Source organism: Atractosteus spatula, chromosome 27 (assembly GCF_055471065.1).
Source record: "Atractosteus spatula isolate fAtrSpa1 chromosome 27, fAtrSpa1.hap1, whole genome shotgun sequence".
Lineage (NCBI taxonomy): Eukaryota > Metazoa > Chordata > Actinopteri > Semionotiformes > Lepisosteidae > Atractosteus > Atractosteus spatula.
Window position 1 is genome coordinate 6570491 of NC_142732.1, and position 20328 is coordinate 6590818.

The window sequence follows — 20328 nt, forward strand, 5'->3', positions numbered from 1 at the left end:
CTTTATTAGTTCAGACAAGTTGTACCTGTGTAAAAGGCTATGCTCAGCAAGTGTCGACTTTTAATACTTTTCACCTTTTTTTTTATTCAGATGATGTAACGCAAAAAGTAAAACAAATACCAGGAATAACACGGGCTGTATTGAAAGCTAATGATTTGTGTATCTAATTGAAAGCACGCTGAAATAATTCTGCCCACCTTATCCCAAAGACTTGTCAGACAGCGGGGTGTGAGCTTGGAACGGCATCTTTCCATTAAGTCTAGTCTGATAAGGTAAAAGTATTGGCGGGTGAAAAATCCTGAAACGTTTTTTCCCCCTTCGTGCGTCTACAACTCCAATCAGCGATGGGAGGCAGTTTAAAAGGCGTTTCCTTCCCCACGAGTGCTTGTGAAACAATGAGTCTCTCAGAAGAGAGCCGAGTCAGGAAGGCAGACAGGCGCTGCTCTCCGCAATCTGACATGTAGCTAGTTAAACAGCACAAGATAAAATATTTATACTCCACTGACTGCAATCACTGGACTGAATGCGAATTTATCAATTGGCTAACGCGTCAATGTTTGATTATTGTTAAGATATGCAAGATTGATTTTTCTTTCCTTGGAAGTCAGAAATCAATTAGGTAGCGGTGTAAAGTGCCTTGTCTTGGTCTTTGAAATAACAAAGATCCTGCTTTTTGCGTTTTGCTGAGCAACACAAATTATATGGGCTTCCAAGTGCAATACCGATTGTATTCAAAGCATAGATTCGGATTTTGTTTCATTTACCGGCGTAAATATTTTTCTGCTCGTTTCATTTCACCTATACTACTTCGCTTCTAGGTAGGTGTAGATAAGTCTCCGTGACAGTCGTTTTTTTTATGGGAGAGCGGTCGAGGTGCGTTTAAGGACAGCATAAAAACACTGTAATTTTTAAATAAACCAGAGCAATGGTGGGCAGACTCAACCTGCAGCATGTGTCCGACGACGACCCGCTCAACATGAGGCGCAAAGCGGAGAAGGTGCTGGACAGCCCGGACTCGGGTTTGCCCCCGAGTCCCAGCCCGAGCGCCTGGCTGCCGTCTCCGGTCAGCGGCGACAGAGGAGTGTGCGGTGGCATCGCCGAAGCCGAGACCAGGAAAGAGCCCGCGGTACGTAGCCTGCCCTGGTTGGTGTTATCTCATTCAGGACGTTACCAAACTCCCCTTGCAAGCCGCTGCTGGGTTTAGGAAACTTTGCCAGCGTGTCAGTACAACAGAAGGAATTGCGTAAGACGAGTATCTGTATCGCAGCTCAACGCGGAGGGAGATGCAGCGGGCGAGCTGCAGGGATAACAAGGATTTGATGTTTCACATCCAATTTGAGATTAGACGTAATAAGATTTGACGAATGGGGGCGATCATGTTATGATCACTAAATCTGTCATGAAGCATACGGCTTCACAACTTCAGCCTCCCCCGTGTCCGTTCATTGTGCTAAAGACGTACTGTATTACAATTTACCAAGTGAATGATGTACTTTTTAAACCCGTGTTTGCTTGTCTCTTAGCATCCCGGAACGCTGCTATTTCAGTTATTCCAGGTTAGAATCTGTCTGTGCGCAATGGAGAGGACCTCAAGTTCACCTCTGTGAACGTCTGGTCTCAGAAACGTCACATTCGACACAAAAAGTAGTGTGTTGTTGTTGTTGTTGTTTTTGGCAGGACGTTTTGCGCTGACAGGTCCCTCACTTGCTCCCTCATAACAGGGCTTCGACATCATTTTGCTGACAGCTCTGCTTTGTACCTCGACAGCCTCCTGTTCCTTCTTCGTCGGTCCCCCGGCTGCATCTGCTGTCCTACGGAGAGGGAGTTCTGGTTGATCCCCTGCCGCCGAAAGAAATCAGGTAACTTCTGCCCTCCGAACTAGCAGGGCAGCTACACGTATATATTTATATCGCAGTGGCTTGTTTGGGCTGCCCTGTAGCCACAAAGGTGGATATAATTAAAGCACGGTTGCATTGAATTGTTCAGCAAATATTTTGCCTGAACGTGAAATTCCATGGTTTGGGATTTTTTACAGCTTATGAAAATGTGACTTAATGACTACTGTACAGTATATCCCAGAGACTGGTGTCTCATCCATTAACTTCAAGAGTAGGAAAAGACAGCAGAAAAATGAAGAAGCTCGACATCCAATGCGAAATCCATCTCTCACTCAGTTCCAGATTCTGTGGTGTTTGCCAGCTGGTATTTTGTCCAGGCAAAGACCTTGCCTGAGGCTGGTGGGAGAAGGGGGGTATCTTTTTTAACCCGTGCCACGCTGATTGCAATGATGCTGATGCCGTCCACTGTCTTGCTGCGCAGGTACAAGTCGTCCGTGCGCTACGACTCCGACACCCATTACATCCACCACGTCTCCCTGCGGCCTGTGGGCTTGGGTCTGTCCTCCTGCAGCCAAACGGTGATGGTGCTGCCCGACCGTACCTGGCGCCGCTACAAGACCCAGCTGGAGTTCCAGCCTCGCCAGCGGGCCCTGCGCTACCAGAGCACCACGATCGTGTACCCCAAACGCACCCGGGCCGTGTACACCACCAGACTGCAGTACGACTGCCACCGGCTGGCCAGGCGCTTCCTGGCCAAAGTCGAAATGGAGGCTGGCGAGGCAGAGGCGATCCCCGGTCCGTCAGCAGCTGTCTGAGCCCGATTAGCTACACGTCAAGAACAAAATGGCGGCTGCAGCCCCGCCTGGAAGACTGTTTGCAACAGCAGCTTTTTGGTCAAGCCAAGCTCGCAGCCAAGCTGAAATGCTAACGAGAAGACACCTTCCACGTTGCGCAGACGCTACTCTTTGAGCTCCAAATGGGCAAAGACGTTGCTTGACAAAATAATCAACTGAAGATTTTTTTGGGAGATGGTTTTACTCTACCTGTGTGGTATGGCTGAAGGTTGACATGTTCTGGTTTAGTGGGGCATTGTGGGACTTGCATCACGCCACAGCCAGTCTTGGCCGATGCCCACAGGTGTGCTTTGTGCTGAGATTCTCTTTTAAAGGAAGTGTTAGGAATGTGGAGAGGGGAAGCAGAAGTCGTGGAAGTCTGAGATGTGGTGGTTTTCTAGCTCACAAGTCAAGCTGGGTTTCTGAAAGTAATATTCGACACACACTAGGCGAGATAAAAATATCTACGGTGAAGCAGAACAGCTGTATCAGACAATGAATTGCACTTTTAATTATGATCACACACCTTCATCTGTTCTCCTGCTGAAAGGCAGGGTCCAGTGGAGATGGAGATCCAATGGCTGTTGTGATAAGTGCGATGCTCATCTAAACAAGTGGTTTCCAGCATGCAGTGGCCAGTGAGTGTGGTGTTTAAACACAGGTTCGCTGTCATTATCAGTTGTGAAAGGCCCCAGGCTGGTAATGAAATCTTGTGGTTTTAGTTTCTGATCCCTGCTGTATGTAATGGTCTGTCTTGAAATAGTGCTAATATAGATACTAAGCTAACGTTTCCTTGCTTGTATGAGAAATATCTGCAGTACGTGCAAAAGATCAAAATAAAGGTGCGCTTACTTGACGTTGATGTTTTTGGAGCCAGGAGCAGACTACTTTTGTCTTACACGTCCTTGGAGACAATTGTCCAAGCTGCAGAACAGCTGCGTGACTCCAGTCCTTTGGATGTCACATTTATTATTTTACATCTAAGATGTAAAAATGCAAGTTGGAGAAAATGTTGCCTGTCCACTCACTCACTCATTTAAAAAGGGGCTCTACATGCATTTGTGATTAATTTGTGTACAACATAATTAAGATGTGAAAAAGAATTGTCCTGGGAATGTTTGGGTTATGTTTTAAGTGCTTGTGATCTTTTGATCTGAAAATCTATAGTAAGATCCTTTAATTCTCAAGAGCCAATTGCCTAGTGTTCATTTTAACAATCCACATGTGCTTTGTGCTCCTCCATATAGGCAATAATAAGGCACAAAATGTATTGATTGATTACAAAAGTTACAAGAGCACATTTAATATCAATCATTCACGGATTAGAAAACATTAGAAAACAACTAAAACTTATAGAAACACTGAGGGTGTTGCTGTTTCTGGTTACCTGTAGTAAAATCCACATTGTTCAGTCTAGTAGACTTTTTTTTACTTAACTGAAGACAGTTTTTCTGTTTCAACAAGGTAACTAAGCATAGTCTTTTTGCAAAATATGTGCAATGATATTTTTTATTTTCCCAATATTTGCTGCAAAGCTGTAGTGGAATTTGTTATTGAAACGTGACAAAAGTACCTTCTGAAAACTTTGTTGTTGCGATGCAGAGATGACCATTGTATATAATGTATAAGAGTGTATAAACTGTTTATATATGGGAACAATGGTACACTGTAGAAGTGGTGGAAATGGACAATTAAATTAACAAACTTGGCGCTGAGCTTGGCAACGAAATAATAAAAATAATACAACTTAGCATCACTTTCAGTTATATGCTCAAGCTGTGTTGCTTCATTAACCCCAAAACTAATGGAGTGCTACACATCAGAGGATGGTGGAGTCAGAGAGCCACCTGCAGGACAATGGGATAAAACTGGTAGTTAAAGCTCCCTTAATTCACAACATTTCAGTTAACCTTCAGTGCCAAACCTATTTTCCTTTTTCCTTTTAAGCCTATTTGATTTCAGTGCACAAATCATCACAGTGTCTGTTGGCATTTTGCAATGATAGGGCTGCCAGCAGGCCCACACAGACCACAATGGAGGCAGAAGCGTTTTCAGTCCCAATCGTGTCCAACATCTGATTTATTTTTTATGTGATGTTGGCACTCCTCATGCTGGGATCACAGTCCAGTTCAAAATTCATTGTCTTCTAAAGGAGTCTTGGCATTATGATATTTTAAGTCAGGCATGTCCATGGTCATCCTAGAGTGGCACAGGTGAGGGGGTCTTGAGCACGCTCTTGAGTGAAGTATGCAGTGGACTAAAGCCTGTGCTGGGCCAGGCCTCTGTGCTGGCCAGAAGCAGATTCCAATGGCACCAGTCTCCCATGGCCAGGCTGATTGCCCTCTCTATCTAGCGTGTTCAGATCCTGCTTGGCAGCCCAGTAGCGTTTCCGGCGGTTGGCTTTGTAAATTCTTAACCGTTCTTCCTCAGCCTCGGGGTCCCCCAGAACGCCCTCCCACCTCAGGCTCTCTCTGACCTGGCTGCTGAGGTGGGTCTCGTCATCCGGCCCCGGACCTGGGGCGGTCTCCTCTGCCCCCACGCTGTCCCCACGTTTAGTAGGCTGGCTGCTCAGCCTAGCCCTACGCTGCCCTTTGACCTTGGCCTGCTTGTTCGCGGCTGTCTCAGACGTCACCCTGAGCTGGGCGGGACGGTTCCTGAGGACCTGGGCTGGCTGGGGCTGGGGTTTGTCTGCTGCTGGAAGGAAAGGGGAAACAAGAGCGCACATGATTCAGGTGTGATGCATTTCTGGTTACCTGTAGTAAAATCCACATTGTTTAATACGCCACGATGTAGTATCCTTTGCTTAATACCACCTTGCATTGTGAAGCTTGAGGTCGCATAATAACAATGACTTACACTTATATAGCACTTTTCTGGACACTCCACTCAAAGCGCTTAACAGGTAATGGGGATCCCCTCCACCACCACCACAAGTGTGCAGCCCCCACCTGGATGATGCAATGGCAGCCATAGTGCACCAGTACTCTCCCCACACACACCAGCTCTCAGAACAGAGTGGTGAAGCCAATTCAGAGATGGGGATTAATCAGGAGGCCGTGATTGGTAAAGGCCAGGGGGAAATTTGGCTGGGACAACAAGGTAACACCCCTATTCTTTTCAAGAAACAACCTTGGATTTTTAATGACCACAGAAAGTTAAGACCTCAGTTTCATGTCTTATCCAAAGGATAGAGCCTTTTTTACAGTATAGTGTCCCCATCACTATACCAGGAGCATTAGGACTCACACAGACCACAGGCTGTGCCCCCTACTGGCCCCACTAACTCCATTTCCAGCAGCAGCCTTAGCTTTCCCAGGAGGTCTCCCATCCAGGTAGTGGCCAGGCTCACTCCTGCTGAGCTTCATTGGGCTTCCAGCTGTGAGTTGCAGGATGATAAGTTGGCATGAACGCAGGGGTATACCTCATCTTTCCCTCGCTGAGGTTCAACAAACTCTCTTGGGATTGGCGTTCAGAATCATTCCAAACAGCACAAGACAAAATGTACAACAATTTCGTCTCTCCCGTTGTCTATTTAACTGCAACACAACTCTGAGTGTGCGTAGTTGCAATCAAGCAAACATCGTCATGTCATAACATGAAGATATGCCCTTTTTTACTGTAGTTAGAATATGCAACTTCACTTCAAAAGAAGAAAGAAAATCAGTATCATGATTGCCTTTAACCTTACAGCACCCTATAAGATTGACCCAGCCTGGCATATATAATTTGTGCTTAAATTAAGTTTTTAAAAGGTTCGCTTCTGAGCTTCTCATTTAACACGGGGAACAACCAACTGGATTTTCAATTTTCAAACATTTCGTGTCCGGCACAATCCCGGCACCGTGACACGCACCTGTGTCGTCCGAGTTGGAGGGAGTTGTAGAGTGACCCCTTTTCTTCGGCTCCTTAACCGGCTTCTTTTTTTCTTTCCCGTTTTCTCTCTTTTTCTTCTTTTGCTGCCTGTCTTTGGGTCCCGACTCCAGAGGGGTCTGGCAGTCCTTCCCGGTCTCCGAGAGGACCGGCTCCTTCTTACCGCTGCGACCGACGGCTGTTCGTGGTTTTCCGGCTCCACACGGTGTTAAAGCTGCCATAACTGCCAATGCCACCCCGTCTCATCTACCGATATTTAAGATTTTGTTGCTTATTTTTTTAAGCTGGCCAAATCACAGAGATCGTGGAAACAGACCGATCCCATTCATCAGGGATGCGTACCGAAGCTTTCTCAAAAAACACAAATGCTCGTTGCTGATCAAAATGAACACTAATCGAGCATTACCTTCTATGCTGCCGTATTTTTAAAGAAAAATAATTAGTTATTTTTTTCTCCAGCGCCGAGCAAAACATCTGTTTACCTGCAGATGTTTACCAGCTGCTGGCAAAAAACAGACCTGGAAAAGGCGACCTGCTGTGGCTAATAAACAGATTTACGCGTTCAGTTCCAAAATGTAATATTCCGTTGTCTCTGGAAAATGTTGAATTTGTGCTAAAAGCCTGTGCGCTTTTAAATGTGTTCTCGTAACTTTCACTTGCATGTGTACGAGGTGCCAGAAGACGCGTTTCCTTGGAAACAAGGAACAACTTCGCCCCACCCTACCGTCCTTTCCGCCACGTGTTTTGTCTATATAAGGATATGGGTGTGGTTACCTAGTACCAGGCCACGCCCACACTCGGCCTTATTTGTAACACAACTTTAAGAAGAGTATCTATAAAATACTGCTGCAAATAAATTAGGGCAATTTGTCCTAAGGAAACTGCCATTAATTGTCCTACTTTATTTAAGGTGAATGTCTCCGAGAAGCAGCTTTTTTTTTAGATCATCTTGTTCAAAATACAATACTTAACTCGAACATATAAAACTCTTAAGAATAATACGGACTTGATCATTTTAATATTAGCATTGAGACCTGTTGTTTAGCCGGGGGAAACGCGACATTCGCAATTCAGATCGTTTTAAATAAGTTCTCTTGTGGGCAAGAGATCAATGCGGAAGTGTTTTCCCGTCGTGTCTTGCCTCCGTAGGGTCATTATTCGCAGGGGGACCGCTGGGGAGACAATGCGCGCTTGTTGTGAAACCAGATACGGAAACCTACATTCCCGTTTGTTTGAAAGCGCAGCAAAATGTCGCATTCGCCAGGAGGAAGTGCGCCAATGGACTCTGACTTCGGGGATGAGATCAGTGACGCCGAATTTATGCACATACAGTCAGAATTCCTCTGTTCAGGTAACTTGAAATGTTTCACAGAGCTGTCAAATTCGGACCTTTGTTGAAGAATGGCATTTTCTCGGTATTTGTGATGTAAACGCCCCCTGAATCTTCACAGCAGATCATGCATTATTGCCATTTACAATGCATACTGCCACAGTGCAGTGTTACTCTTGCTGCGTGTCTTAAAGTAAAACGTCGCCTGTTGTCTGGTGATATGCACTGTACCGTTGAATGAAAATACCGATTTATGTCGTTTTATTTTTGGGCAGCTGTTTTCTAAACACCGAGAACAACGAGCTGGATCTCAGAACGTTAGGACATGCCGTTGAAATGTTCTGCTGTCTGTGTACTTTATTTGTAATTCAAGAAGCGTGTTTTATTGGAAACTGCAGGACCCATCGGGAAGCATCAATCGTCACACGACGGAGAGGATTGTGAGGCCAAACCCGATCTCTCAGGCGTCCGCAGTGCTGAGCTAGAGTAAGAACATTTCCATGCGCTGAAGATTTTCATCACCTGCTGTACTACGTGCGAAAGCAATCTTTATTTTCTAGGGAATATTGCCAACTCATCACAGAGTATGCAAGGAGTTTAATTGGTTTGAGTCCCTTGGATCACACCAGTGGTGGGTGATACAGTCCAAGCAGAAATGTATGATGCCCCTATGGCACTGCAGAAATGTTTCTGTGAAGAGCTTGGCAATATTAAATTACCCCCATTGAAATGCACTTGGTGAGCAGAATGAGAGGACAATGGTTTCCCATCCGGTTTTATTTAACTCGTTTGGGCCATCCTGAGTGCCAAAATTCTCATATTTCAAGGGAGCGGTTTCCAATGTCAGCATACAGAACTTTACAGGCTCTCCTCAACGTGTTTGCTGGCCAGCTACTGTATTTCTGTCTAACCAGTATTGTACATGCCCACAACAGGGAGTGAACGATATTGGATACTCCCAAACTGGGATGGGATGACAAAATATCAGACACGCCCAGAGTGGGGAGGGCGCTGGGGGTTCAGACACGCCCAGAGTGGGGAGGGCGCTGGGGGGGGTCAGACACGCCCAGAGTGGGGAGGGCGCTGGGGGGGGTCAGACACGCCCAGAGTGGGGAGGGCACTGGGGGGGTCAGACACGCCCAGAGTGGGGAGGGCGCTGGGGGGGTCAGGCACGCCCAGAGTGGGGAGGGCACTGGGGGGGGTCAGGCACGCCCATATGGGCGGTGCTTTCTCCTGCAGATGTCCAATTGGTTACTTTTCGGACAACACACCTGAATGAAAGCAGTTTTAAAAAACTGGTACAGGGGTGATACCAGTTACATGTCCCATTTCACACTTTAAGAGCTGGAAGCACATTTTCAAGCATGCCCCCAAATAGAAAGCTAAAATCAGTTAGCTTGTGATGAAGAGCTCAGATGGAGCGAAAATCAGAAGGACCAGTTTTGGGAACCACTGCACTAGAAATGAGGCTGGTTGGTCACTCTGTAATTCTCCCCCCTGTTGTGTCGACGCTTCAGGGAGGCCAAGGGAGGCGGTGTGGGGTACGGACTGGACGCTGCGCCGAAGAGGAAGAGGGAGCTTGTTGATGGCAGCCCACTGGACAGGTTCGAGCTGCGCTACCTGTGTGTGACGGACATCTGCGGGCAGGCGTGGTGCGAGCTGCAGGTGGCTCACGGCTTCGAGCTGCCCGACGTCGTGAAGAGACAGGACGAGAGCCAGGAGGTGCGAGCTGGTGCCAGCATTCACCTGGCCAGAGGTAAAAAAGAAAAACCAAGCCATGTGAGAAAACCCTGGCGCCAGTGGCAGCCATGTGTCTTGGTTGCCAGAACAGCAAGACCTTATTAACTCGCCATAATCCTGGATCAGTGGATGTTGATGCTTTGGAAAATATGTGCGACACAGTGAAACGGAGCCTCTTTCTTCTTTCGTCTATGTTGCAATGTTTTAATATGCTGTAGTATAACTGGAGCTACTAAATGACGATTGTCAGCCTCGGAAGAAACACCCTGCTTTTATCTGGCTGCAGTGGGACTCCTCAACAGGTTGACCCTAAGTGTCTTTACTTATTTAAATCTTTGCAAAAGGGAGGAGAGGATTAACTTAATTGGTCCAGTTAGGCGTGATGAGTGCAGCTCTCCCTGCAATTGCTGGAATTTGATCCCGGTTGCTCGTGGGCTCGGAGAGACATCACTTCTATAACTAGCCCGTGCATGAGCCCTGTTACACAGGCAGACGATCAGCTGATTAAAAGCTGGAATGAAAACCAGTATCCAGCTACATTAAATACAGAGTCAGGTTTCCCCTTATGTATTCCTTTGCTTTGAGGGTGTTGCCCAGACCAGTGATTAATGTGTTTTTTTTGTGAACTCGTGTGATGGTTAAGGTTTCTGGAAAGTGGGGTCTCCCTTGCTCATTTTCTGCATTATGGGTTGGGTGGGGTAACATTGGGGCCCTTTTGTTGGGGGGGTGATGAGCCTGCCAAGGAGCGAATGAAGGTCTGTTTGCTTTCTCTCTGCAGAGCTGGAGGTCCATGATGTGGTGCCAGTCAGTGCACAGAGCAGAGAGGACCGCTGGGCTCTCAAGTTTCTCAATGTGCTTGGAATGATACCGGTCCTGCAGGCTGGTATGTCTCAGAGGAGGCTGTGGTACGCCTTGTAAACTCATGATCAGACCTTGAAAAGACAGTGGGAACTTGTAATGGCGTGAGTATAATACTGTCCTGTCTGCTATAGAGGTTTTCAGGGAAAGTTTAGTGTCTAAAACATTTATTGTCAGACTTTCCTGTTCACTGTGTCAAGGTGACCACTGTGTCCTGTCATTTCTCTCCGTGCCTCAGGGAGCTGTGTGCGGGAGATGCCTGTATTTGGGGTGCTGGAGGGGATTTTTGTGATGGGGGTGATTGATGAGCTCCACTATAGCCACAAGGGGGAGCTAGTGCTGAACGAGCTCAAGACCCGGGGCCACAACTCCCTGCCTGGACGGGCGCAGGACAGAAGCCATCGCCTGCAGGTTCATACACTCACTCGTGCCAGCAACACAAATGATCACATTTCCAGATAACCGGTTCTTTTGTGGTCCGGGCTACAAAGTAGATTTTTTTTCCTCCAATACCTTGTGTATCATGTGACTGTAATTCTGGCATTTTAGAAATATTTTGTGCATGTACGGTTTCCAGGCTTTGAGGTCTGCAGTCAAAAATGGAAAACTGGAGCTACAAAATCAGAAGAAAATGCATCCATAGCTTTGCAGGATGTCTTAGGAAAAAAGGTGTGGAAGGGATACTGATCCTAAATTAACCTCTCATTGCTATCCCAAAGAAAGTGAAATTCCTGCCGGGATACCTTCTGAAATGTGGGATGTTGTAGGGAGTGTCACTAATTTCTGATCAATTATGTTAAGAATGCATTAGTAAATGCAAATTAAGAGAAAGCTGTGTCCTTTGGTATAGGTTGGCCTGTACAAGCTCCTGTATGACGGTCTGGTGCGTGGACAGCTGGAGAGAGAAGACTTCATACGATCCCTCCAACTGCAGCCAGGGCAGCCTCTGGGGTCGGGGGTGATGGAGCATGCTCAGAAGTTGGGACTCCAGGTGGGGACGTTTGGTGACCTTCTGGACCTGCTGCTGATGAACCTGACTTACTGTGAGCTGCCCACCATTGATGTCCTGAGGCTGGAGTACTGTCACCGGGGCTCCGGCACGCCCATTGCCACACGAGAGGTGCCATTTGACGAGACGCAGTTGAGGGTGGAGCTTCAGCAACACCTCTCCTATTGGACAGGCCAGAGGGAGGCCAGGGGCGTGGACATCGAAGAGGCATGGAAGTGCAGGTACTGCTCCTTTGTGGAGCTTTGCGAGTGGAGGAAGGAGAGACTGCAGCAGGAGCTGACTGGACACCCCTCCAAAAGGCTCAAGTGAGGTCACCTGCAGTTTATGCAGCTCGGTCTTGGAGGAACCTCAGTCATGATGTATCCTGAAGTCTAGAAGATAAGACTGGATATTATTGCAGTTTTAGATTTTTATGATCAGCTCTGTCACTGCTAAAGAACTAAAGAATCCATAGCATCTGGTTACTGGTTATTTCTCTCTATGTGTTCCTAAAGCATTTGTAAGAGATGTGTTTAGGATCACAGGGAATTCTCTGAACATTCAAAACCTCGAATTAAGTCACTTTTCTAAAATTTTAAGCTATTATCCATTTACCAAGCTCATATACCGTGATAAGCTCTATTGTAATTACCGCATGGCTACACTTTAACTGCTTTTAATTGTATAGTCAGGAGGGGTCTCACTGCTTAGATCAGTTTTCTAATGAAGGTGGAATGAGTGGTTTAGCCTAGCTGGCCACACGCATTTCTTTCTTTAAAGACCAGCAGCAGCTAAGCCCACTGATGATTTTTCCACTTCCGTGAGAAAGCTTGGACAAAGCCAGCAGCCACATCACCCTGTAACTCACAGCTGGCAGCCCACTGGAGCTCAGCAGGAGTGCGCCTGACCAGTACCTGGCTGGAGACCTCCTGGGAAAACTAAGGTTGCTGCTGGAAGAGGTGTTAGTGGGGCCAGTAGGGGGTGCTCGACCTGTGGTCTGTGTCGGTCCTAATGCCCCAGCATAGTGACGGGACACTATACTGTAAAAAGGCGCCGTCCTTCGGATGAGACATAAAACCGAGGTCCTGACTCTCTGTGGTCATTAAAAATCCCAGGGCGTTTCTCGAAAAGAGTAGGGGTGTAACCCCGGAGTCCTGGCCAAATTTCCCTTTGGTCTTCACCAGTCATGGCCTCCTAATAATCTCCATCTCTGAACTGGCTTCATTACTCTGCTCTCCTCCCCACTGAGAGCTGGTGTGTGGTGAGCATACTGGTGCACTTTGGCTGCTGTCACATCGTCCAGGTGGGGCTGCACACTGGTGATGGTGGAGGGGATCCCCATGACCTGTAAAGCGCTTTGAGTGGAGTGTCCACAAGTCAGAAGCCACACCTGCCTCCCCAGTGTGGTAGTGCAGATGTTGGGAATAAAGTACATTTTGTGATAATCAACTATATTATTAAAATATAACTAGCAGTTGCCTCTATTATTTATTCAATTCTTATATGTGCAAAAAGTCTTTTATGAGGTCTTTTTAAATTTTGTATGTAGGAATGTTTTGTTTGACTATTTTTTAATCTCTTTAATATTCTGTACCATGAACCTTTGAAGAAACAGAGAAAAACTACGTGCTGTTTCATTGTGTTGCTGTCAAATCTAACTGGTGATTGGAAGACAGCAGTATGGTGAAGGTGAATATTGGACAACGTTTAGTTGGCAGTTTCCCACTAACTTTTCCTGAGTGGCGAGATTTTGATGGAATATTTTTAGAAGATATAAGAGAGAGACACGTTTTTTTTTGTATTGACTGTAGGGGCTCAGAATTTGTGCCCAATTAGTTTTCTTCTCACCAGGTGGTGCTGTTGACCCAGATTGTAAATAGGGCAGGGACACAGTTTTCAACAAAATCACTTGTCTCCAATGGAATCAGTTACATATCTGAAGTACAGTCATTTTAAAGCCAAGGCCACGGCATCATTAAATCTATTAATATATGGTCATTTTATTTACAGGGGAGAGACAATTCTGCAGAATTGCCCAGGGTATGATGCTGTCTGGACTGTGTGTAATATCATCTTTGGTTTTATACTTGTTTATGAGCAGCTGTAACTTTATCTTCCATTTGAAACGTGGTGTTGACCATGAGACCGGGTTTTCCACAAAAGGTGCCAACTTCAGGAGACTGTCTTTATCTGTGGCATGTTTGGATTAAGCACATCTTAAAAGTCGAGAACAGCATTTAAAAATATCTTGGGGGATGGAAAAAAATACAGTTCCGAACAGAACCAAGCTGCTGAAGTCTTTTTTGCATTGTTCAACAGAGTGGACAGAAAAAACAACTGCTAGAGACACCAGCAAACTAACTTCAGACAGGAAACTGAAAGGGCAGTAAGTAGTAAAGTGGTACATATCCTCAGAGGTCTCGCAGACCAATTTCAGCCTTAAATGTCACTTCGATGAAGTGGCTTCCTCTGCAGGTGTTAAGATCTTGTTTCCTGTGCTTTTTTTCACAATCTGAGGTTCTGATGAGTCGGAATATTGCTAAGAGTACTAACAAGCTGGTCATCTAGCTCATGGGACTCCTGATAGCTACTGCAACTGTTTGGCTCATCCTGCTGTTTCTTGAAAGAAGCCAGGGCATCGGTTTTAAAAACATAGCTTAGCAGTTTATTCCAGACTTCCACAACCTTCCTGTGTATAAAAATAATTGCCTCCTGTTCGTGATTTAGAAGTGCACTTGTCCATCATTCCTTCTGTCTGATTCATGCTTCGCTGTTGCTCCTGAAGATGTCCGCTGACTGTGTTGAATTTAATGTCTTTGAGGGTTTTAAATACTTTAATCGATCCCCTTTTCTGTTGATGACTAAAACGTTTTTTGTCACTTGTCATGATAGGAGATTTCTGTCTTGTACCAGGTGACTAAAATCATGTACAATATTCAAAACTTACTACTACATTGTACAATATTAGGTTAACAGATCTCTGTTTAAATTCTTCACTTTTAAGTATATATTTCTAGATTCAGTTTGTCTTCTCTTTTGCCTTTTGTTTCTGCTCTTATCAGCATTAAATGTTATCTGCCATGAGTTGGCTCAGCCTTGAATTTGGTCTGTTGTCTCTTTTTTTTTTAGAGCCTTGCATCAGAAACCACACTACTCTGGTAATCACTGGCCAAAGTCACTGTACCCAAATGTTGCTGAGGATCGGCACTTTCCAAATGGAGAACCTACCTCTTCTCCTACCATCAGTGATAGGAAGGCTTGCTTGTAGATCCGTTGTGCTCATGAAAAGGTTCTTGTAGTTATATCTAGCTATCTTTGGTGTAGCACCGGCAAACCTGAATTAAAAACTTCAGCCCACGTCTGTTAATGCAGTGAACCCATTCTGCATTTCTTGCACACTTGGACACCATAAGATGATAACAGAAAAAAATGACAAATTGTAAGCTGCATATCTGAGGTAAGGTAAAAATAATGTTAAATCATTAGCATATTCCAGTGAAAAAATTCTAAGCTGCTGCACGTAACTAATTGAAAACGGTTTAATGCTCTCTGAGCAGTGTTTGCAGAGGTCGGGTTCTTAAGCTGCAAACGGGGTTGGTTCTGAAATGTCGTTTGAGTTGCTGTACTGTGGGCAAGGAAGGGCCTCCCTTTCATACAGTCAAATCCCCTCTGATATAGCCAATCAAAATGCCATTGGGCCTTTTTAACTTAAAAAGGAGTATAAGAAAATAAGTTCAATATTTCTCAGCCTTTAAGCAACATCATTATCGTGCGCCTTTCAGGTCGTTTCCGTTTTCATTTTACTTGGGTTGTGATGTGGTGGAAAATGCAGTTCGCCCAGCCTTTTCTGTTGCCTAATACCTGGGCTGTAGCTCCTCTCCAGTGAAGCGTGTGCAATCTCCTGATGGTGGAAGAGCTCCTTCTTGCCACCTGTTCGCAGGAAAGTGCCGCCATCAAAAAAACTGTAATGAGGTTTCCTGGGCTTAAATGACATTAATCCACCTTCTTAACAGCTTGCACTCAATTTGAGCTCATTGCCCAAGAGGCACAAACTTGTTTGTCATGTGGATGGCGGTAATGGGTTTTATGTCACCGGAAATAGACCTGGTTTTACAATATTTCTCCTACTTCGGCATCGGTGATGACCTTGCACTCTGCTTTCCCTGGTTTTGTAATAACCATTTACTGAAAAACATCTGCTGTTTTCTTATAGGCCAGCCACATGAAAAAGGAAATTCCCTTTTTAAGATGTCATTTTATAACTGCACTGTATGCAATTATGACCTCTTCATAATGTGAATTTGAGGGTTTTGGTGCTTTATTTGCCACTCTGACTATGTACTGTATAAAGTGCATCTCTTCCAGCACCCAAAGTTGTGGATAGCAAAAGTGGACGAGCTTAGTTTTGCCCTGAAATTAACGAGCACATGTCATGCTCATCATCAGAAATGTGGCCAGACCCGAAGAAATGATCGTGTAAAGCCAAACTCCACCTGAAATTTTCCATTTGAAGTTTAGATGTCTGTGTGCACTTTCTGTGATCCGTGATCCCAAGAAGTGTGTTTGTGCTTTGGCTTTGTTTCGTGAGCTTTCCAGACCCTCATCAAGCTAGATTATCATCTCTAGGGTCTCTCTGCACCTGCTTTCTTTTAAGAGCTCAGTAATGATGTTTAATTCAAAAACAAATAATAGCTTAAAAATTATTTGTTAACTCATTTCTCAGGTCTGCGATATGAAATTAGCCTGCTCCAGGAGAGCAGCTATCTGCACATACTGAAACACATGGGACAGTATTACCTAGAGCTTAGAAATGTAAAAAAGAGAGTTGGTCAGACTGTGAGTTGGGGTACAGTACAGTACTTATCTATTCTGTTCTTGCCAACATGCCTTTGTTGTCTTCATCTTCATCGGTGAAACGGCTGTGAAAAAAACAGCAACCCGAAGAAAAGATCTGAATAAATGAACTGGTTGTTCATTGCCGAGGATCAGCAGTCATTCTTCTGGTCCTCTGCATTGATTTGCTGGTGATCTGAAACTGGTTTGATCTTTCAGGACTGAGACTGATTCAGCACTCTCCTGCATTGTTGTTGTAACTGTTGTTGTGGCTGCTGCTGATTTTTGAGTTCCTGCCAGCTGCAAAGGTTGTGGAAGCCCGTTGCCTTGGAAACAGGCTAAGTAGTAGCTGGGGGAGTCATACTGTATATGTTTCTCAGAAAATACTGGTGTGGGGAGTGAAAGAGGCCTTTGCAACTGCCCCGTCTCCAGTTTACAGCAGAATCACATGACGGCAACTCTTATTCCCAGGCTGCATCACTAGATTCTGTTTTCCTTCCATAACCGGCTCTAATTGAATCAGTAATATAATAATAATATTTCATTTATAAAACACCCTTACAAACCCCAAGGATGCTGTACGTAGTGATTAAAGAAAAGGACAACGATAAAAAGTAAAAGATAAAATATTAAATATTAAACATATGGGATAACCTGTAGGGTAATCAGACATGGGCCCTAGTAAAAAGGTGAGCTGTTTGTCATCTAAATTTCTCCTGTCTAAATAGATACTGAGAAGCAATAAAAATGCAACAAATGAGTACTGGCAGAAATAGCGTTCCCTTCTAATGCCTCTCGGGTTATATATAGCACATGTAAAAACAGGTCAGCAGCTTCCTTCCTGACAAGACATTTTTTGGTGACAAAGAAAAAGAGCTTCATAAATGGCCCTTATAGACACCAACAAACAGGGCTTCATCTAGAAACGCACTTGCTCCTAGTTTGGGTTCTCATTCTCCTGTGCATGCAGGTGGCCACACTTTCTTTTAACCTTCCTACACCTTAAACACAAAATATTAAATATGAACATGAATAAGTGAACATGGACGCCTTTGTGTCATAGCCTCAGATCTTATTTCTGTGCACGCCCAGTTCGGGTGAATGTCCAAGTTGCATTGCCACAGATGGATGTTTGCACTCTGTGATCAATTGTTTTATGAAAGGTCCGGAGAGACTTGTGCAGCACCATTTTTTTCCCTTTGAGATCAGCCACTGACATGGGAAGGCTGAACAAATCTGTCCAGTTCAGCACCTGTCGTTGCAGATTAGCTGAGGAAGCATCTCGTTTCATGCAATCAGTGGCATATGAGCGCCAGCTCAAGCTGTTCTCATTTGCCAGGCAATCCAGACCCTGCTAGACTCGGAAAGCCAGATGAATGAATGCGTAAATTCAGAGAGAAGGAAATGGCACAGGGGAAATGGGACATGACTGTAGAGGAGCACAGATAAGGTTACGGAGCACAAGCAGGTTGGTGCTTGCCTCTGCATGATGTAAGATCAGTCAGATACAGCCTCTGATTAATTGCGCTTTTTAAGATCTCAACTAATTGCCAACCTCTTGTGGCCAGTTCGATCTCTGGGAAAGTGAGTGGAAGGTGAGATCCATGTCAGTACTGGGATCCGGATAGTCCCGGAGGCCCTAATGTGTCCACAGGTTTTTTAGATCTGGGGAACATCGGTTAAGTCTGAGTTGAAAAGAAAAGCAGCAGACGCAGCAGGCCCAGACCTCCCTGACGTAGGTAAGCAATATACTGTAGACAAGGAGGCTAGATAACATGCAGGGGAGGTATGGGCACTGGTGCGAGACTCAGAGTGATGACATTTTTCAGTGTTTGTGTTTGAATCTTTCCTGTGTTTAGTTTCCACACTTGAGTGTTACACATCAAGGCTGACATAGCTGTCCATATTTAACTGTCTGTCCTGAATTGCCAAAAGCATTTTTTCAGAGGACAGATTATTTTTCTAGAGTAAAATTCAATTAAAAGGCACAACTAACTTTGTTTTATGTAATTAAAAGCCCAGTGTAGGAAGCTTCCCCTCCATGTTTTACTGAAGAATGATTAATATGCTTTGAGATCTAAAATGTAACCTTTCAAAGGTTTCTTACAGACTGAAGGGCTCCAACAAAAGACTTCGACTTTTCAGAAAGACCAGATGTCCAGCCAGCTCTGCGCATGAGGCCACATTGAAAACTGCAGTTTCGGACACAGCGGTGTGTCAGTGTTCGGGAAGAGAAAGGCTTCAAGGTAATAATAAGCAGGCCGAAGTGTGTCTCACAGCAGAAACCTGTATTTCAAACTTGCAGTTTGCAATAGCAAATGTTGGTTGAATTAGACCACTGGTGCCCTTCAGTGACTATGTCCTCAGAGACCGTGCGCAGCTAATTAAAGTGCCTGAAATAATTCTTTACTGCTCAGAAAGGACACCTGCAAAACAAGTAACATTAAGCCTTATTTGTAGGTGAATGTTATTTGTCCTCTTTGAGCTTGTTTTGAACCCTGAGAGCTCTTAATAAAGAGGTGGGTCACTTGTCCATCACTAAAATAATTACTATATTGTCCAGCAATGCTGGTCCCAACATCCACAGCTGGGTAGACTGGAGCCACAGGGATGAAGTACCTATCTCAAGAGGTACAACAGCAGTGCCTGCAACAGGGACTCAAGCCCACCAGTTATAGGTCTAAAGGCTCATCCACTACACCATCCTACATCCCCCTTATAATAATTAAAAATGTAACAGCTAACAAAAAGTATGAGTGTTTGTTAAAGTAGTTTAGTAGGAGCACTAATGAGAATGGCTCTGCTATGAGTCACTTCATGCTGTTGGTAGGTGCACATGAATGGAGAGAAAATGTGTGTTCCTGAACTTAGTAATATAATTAAATTATCTTTGCGGCCAGTTCATGCAACGTGCATAACTGTTCCACAACCGTTTAAAAAAAAAAAGCTTGCAGTGATCTGTGGTGTTAGTTTGTTTCTGGAGAATTTCAGTCCTTTTTTTTCCTCGCCGATTAAGTGGACCTTTAATTTTGCTCTTTCCTGCTCTCGGTTGAGCAACAGTGTGCCTTTGCCTGCCTTGCTGTTGTTAAGTTAAAGCCACTGATGGGAGAAGAGTGTTCAGGAAAGCTTTGTCTGTGCGTCCTCTCTCTGTGTTAAACACGAGACCACTTTGCTCTTGTTAAAATGAACCAGTGGTGGCGACTGCTTGCTTTCTGCAATTACGTATGGTTATTGTAATCACACTCAGACACACAGTGCCTGCTAGAGGAGATTCGTAAAGTGAAGTTAAATGCGTAGAGTACATTATTACCCGCCTAAAGAGTCACACTTAAGTGGTGTGCTTTTTAAAAGCACAAAAGACACAATGTTCTTTCTACAAGGCTTTAAAGAAAGAAAATGGAACCCTCTGTGCTCTTGCTGTGGTGGCTTGGAGCTGGTGTGAGAGCAGTCCCATTACTGTCCCAGCGCAGGGTGCATCCTTCTTGTAACTGCTTGTTCTGCCTTTATGAGCTGCCAACGAGCTTAATGTTTTACAGCAGTGGTGGTTGAATGAGCAGGGACTGAAAGCAGTGGGAGGCATTTATGGGTTGGAACAAGAGCAGTTCATGCATGAGTATATTCACTAATGCATTGAGGTCTCACCAGTTTGTCACCATAGGTGGCACATTACACAGCTCAGCAAATCATCCTAGGGGGGTGTAATAGCACACTTGTTAAAGAACAGCTTATTTACTCATAAGCAGTGCGACTCTGATGTTTGGTGGCAAGGGGCTAATTCAGTTCTCTGTATGCTGGTGGGGTTGATCATTGCATTATTAGTAATAGTTATTGTATTGCCAATAGCTCTTATTTTTAATAACTAGTTCTGCTTTTTAAAAATTAACATATAGAACTCCTTATCCGTGCACTATAGTACAGTTTTCCTTTATACAGGAGACAGCATTTCTTGGAGAGGTATCCCCCTCTCATCTCCAAAATAATACAAGTCATTGCATTAGTTCCAGTTGATTCATTTTGCTTCATTAGTCACCTGATTAA

General features: G+C 44.8%; 3 protein-coding genes across 4 annotated transcripts; 2 read left to right on the forward strand and 1 right to left on the reverse strand.

Annotated features, from left to right (window-relative positions):
* The first annotated feature begins 375 nt into the window (after positions 1 to 375).
* Positions 376 to 4426, forward strand: rflnb (refilin B). The gene is made up of 4 exons (XM_088907201.1): positions 376 to 818; positions 922 to 1126; positions 1768 to 1859; positions 2320 to 4426. The coding sequence occupies exons 2-4, from the start codon at positions 926 to 928 to the stop codon at positions 2651 to 2653; spliced, it is 627 nt and encodes a 208-aa protein (XP_088763327.1). The 5' UTR covers positions 376 to 818; positions 922 to 925; the 3' UTR covers positions 2654 to 4426.
* Positions 4427 to 4928: 502 nt separating this feature from the next.
* On the reverse strand, positions 4929 to 6762 carry LOC148814280 (uncharacterized). 2 transcript variants are annotated; one of them, XM_088906555.1, is made up of 2 exons: positions 6525 to 6762; positions 4929 to 5365 (listed from the first exon to the last, which is right to left on the reverse strand). In XM_088906555.1, the coding sequence occupies exons 1-2, from the start codon at positions 6760 to 6762 to the stop codon at positions 4929 to 4931; spliced, it is 675 nt and encodes a 224-aa protein (XP_088762681.1). The 2 variants fall into 2 exon arrangements, 1 of the variants encoding a protein (XP_088762681.1); XR_016086117.1 differs by having other exon boundaries at positions 5304 to 5362; positions 6525 to 6610.
* A 961-nt stretch (positions 6763 to 7723) lies between these two features.
* Positions 7724 to 14558, forward strand: exo5 (exonuclease 5). The gene is made up of 6 exons (XM_088907083.1): positions 7724 to 7892; positions 8270 to 8357; positions 9389 to 9627; positions 10390 to 10494; positions 10708 to 10880; positions 11320 to 14558. Exons 1-6 carry the CDS (start codon positions 7790 to 7792, stop codon positions 11785 to 11787), a joined length of 1176 nt encoding a protein of 391 aa, XP_088763209.1. The 5' UTR covers positions 7724 to 7789; the 3' UTR covers positions 11788 to 14558.
* Positions 14559 to 20328: the final 5770 nt, after the last annotated feature.

Bases quoted from the DNA above. Each gene is read 5' to 3' on its own strand.
- rflnb (XM_088907201.1), top strand. From the start codon at position 926: ATGGTGGGCAGACTCAACCTGCAGCATGTGTCCGACGACGACCCGCTC. The intron at 1,127-1,767 runs GTACGTAGCCTG...GTACCTCGACAG, and splicing joins AGACCAGGAAAGAGCCCGCG to CCTCCTGTTCCTTCTTCGTC. The intron at 1,860-2,319 runs GTAACTTCTGCC...CTTGCTGCGCAG, and splicing joins CTGCCGCCGAAAGAAATCAG to GTACAAGTCGTCCGTGCGCT.
- exo5 (XM_088907083.1), top strand. From the start codon at position 7,790: ATGTCGCATTCGCCAGGAGGAAGTGCGCCAATGGACTCTGACTTCGGG. The intron at 7,893-8,269 runs GTAACTTGAAAT...TGGAAACTGCAG, and splicing joins GTCAGAATTCCTCTGTTCAG to GACCCATCGGGAAGCATCAA. The intron at 8,358-9,388 runs GTAAGAACATTT...TCGACGCTTCAG, and splicing joins GTCCGCAGTGCTGAGCTAGA to GGAGGCCAAGGGAGGCGGTG.
- LOC148814280 (XM_088906555.1), bottom strand. From the start codon at position 6,762: ATGGCAGCTTTAACACCGTGTGGAGCCGGAAAACCACGAACAGCCGTC. The intron at 5,366-6,524 runs GTGCGTGTCACG...CTTTCCTTCCAG, and splicing joins CTCCAACTCGGACGACACAG to CAGCAGACAAACCCCAGCCC.